General features: G+C 44.4%; 1 protein-coding gene across 1 annotated transcript in view; it reads left to right on the plus strand.

Moving 5' to 3' along the window:
- Positions 1-2,319, plus strand: part of LOC109321619 (cytosolic phospholipase A2 epsilon-like) — a 53,819-nt gene that overhangs the window by 43,263 nt on the left and 8,237 nt on the right. The window contains exon 15 of the mRNA XM_019552352.1: positions 1,922-2,036. Coding sequence (XP_019407897.1) covers positions 1,922-2,036 — 115 coding nt within the window. The remainder of the gene's footprint in view (positions 1-1,921; positions 2,037-2,319) is intronic.

The following is a 2,319-nucleotide window of genomic DNA, read 5'->3' on the forward strand; positions in this document are numbered from 1 at the left end:
GATGCAGAGGCTGCCCATGCTACTTGTAGCATATGCGCCATGGGTTGGCTGCCTCCTCTTTAAAGACACCAAGTGATGGCAAAGTTACTACAAGATTCTTAACAAATAAAGTATGTTTTCCTTTGAATTAGAATTTGGCAATGAATAAGCTGAGGAAACAAATATCAAAAGGCCCTGATTTTAGATGCTTGTAAATTTAAGAGTCTTGGGATGAAAGTATTTATATTTTCTATAAGTGCAGAAGTTGACTTGAAATTAAAATGTCACGTAGTGTTTTTACCCATTCTTGAAACAGTCATATATAAAATAGGACATTTTTACCAGCTAAAGATGAAAACTGCCTTGGCCTGGATAACTCAGAGAACACTTCTGGGGGGAAAAAAGCCCTATGGTGGATACTGCTATACTCCGTTGATATTTTTCTTTTATAAATTATTAGATTTTTTTAGTTGAGAATAGTAAACAGGAAAGTTTTTATTGTTTTTGAGTTAATCACTGCAATCCATTACTCCAGCCATAGTATAATACTTCCATGTTTTTATGTGTGCAGAATGAAAGCATAGTTTCATGGTTTCATAGTTGGTAGAGTTGGAAGGGACCTGAGCAGGTCAAGTCTGAGCACCCTGCCTTGGGCAGGAAAGAATGGTGGGGTCAAGCCTCCTTTTGAAGACCCCCAGGGTAGGAGCCAGCACCACTTCTCTTGGAAGTTGGTTCCAGATCCTAGCTGCCCAGACTGTGAAGCAGCGCCTCCTGATGTCTAGCCTGAATCTACCCTCCGCCAGCTTGTGACCGTTATTCCTAGTCACTCCTGCGAGTGCTCAGGGGATCAGGGACTCTCCCATTTCCTGCTGGTTCCCCTTGGCAAGTTTATAGATGGCCACCAGATCCCCTCTCAGTCTTCTCTTGTGAAGTCTGAACAGGTTCAGGTCCTGTAGCCTCTCCTCGTAGGGCCTGCCCTGCTGCCTCCTGATCGTGCGAGTGGCCCTCTGGCCCCTCTTCATGTTGTCCACATCCCTCCTGAAGTGCAGCACCCAGAGCTGGACACAGTACTCCAACTGTGGCCTGACCAGTGTCTCAAAGAGGGGGAGGATTACCTCCTTGTACGTGCTCGTGATGCATTTGTGGATACATGACAAGGTGCAGTTAGCCTTACTGACTGCTTCCTCACATTGGCAGTCCATGTTCATCTTGGAATCAATAATGACTCCAAAATCCTCCTCTGCCTCTGTACTGACGAGAAGGGAGTTCCCCAGCCTGTAGGAATGCTGCTGGTTCTTCCTCCCCAGGTGCAGTACCTTGCACTTGTCGGTATTGAATTGCAATTGGGATAGGCCTGTCTTTTCCCAGACCATACAAGATCTTTGTCATATGCCAGCGAAATATCTTCCCCACTGGATTAATGTCATCGGTTACACACATTCTTTAAGAGCTTGAAGTTACTGAAGTAGTCCAGAGTTTATAGTATATTGGGATATCTTTGGCGAGCAGGCTGATACTAGTCTTACAGAAAAGAGCATGAGTGGGATTAAAGCATTTCACTACAACATTCAAAGCTCAGATCCAGGGTCAGATGGTAAGGGTCTTTGCATCAGGGAAGAAACTTTGCCACTGCCCTTTAGCATAGCCACTCACATTTCAGCATGAGTAAAGCAAGACTTGCTTGCTTACTTCTTCAACTGAGAAGCTAATTTTCTGAAAGGCCAAGAAAAAGACAGAAGTGTAGCTTTCCATTCTTCCCTTCTGTATCAACCCACAAAGCATAATTGGAGGCCCAGAAAGTGTGGTCTAGGTCTTTTCCATGTATAGTGAGTCACCCTGTGTGTATTGCTCTGGGGTACAGTCACTCTCAATATTGCTCCTGAAGCATTATGGTTTTGTGCCAATCAGCATGCAGTTAACTACTTTTTTTCTTTAAAAACAGAAAGATTGCCATAAACTCTCAGACCAGCAAGCAGCCCTGAACAATGGTCAGAACCCGCTACCCATTTATGTGGCAGTTAATATCAGGGACAAATACAGCACCGAAGATTTCAAAGGTAACGACATTTGAGAGTGGTATTTTTCTGTTCACTTATTTTGTTTGCTCTGTGATAGCACTCAGGGTCCATACAAACATTAAAGGAGGTTAGGGGAGGTTAGATTGCATTAAAATTGGCCACCTAATCTAAATTATTTTGCCCACATGTAGACCTGTGGATACATGACAAGGTGCAGTTAGCCTTACTGACACCCACACAGTCAATTGGGTTGCCAACTGGCTGGAGGGCCGCACCCAGAGAGTGGTGGTGGATGGGTCATTTTCATCCTGGAGGGACGTGG

Source organism: Crocodylus porosus, unplaced genomic scaffold (genome assembly GCF_001723895.1).
Source record: "Crocodylus porosus isolate Cpor-Errol unplaced genomic scaffold, CroPor_comp1, whole genome shotgun sequence".
Taxonomy (NCBI): domain Eukaryota; kingdom Metazoa; phylum Chordata; order Crocodylia; family Crocodylidae; genus Crocodylus; species Crocodylus porosus.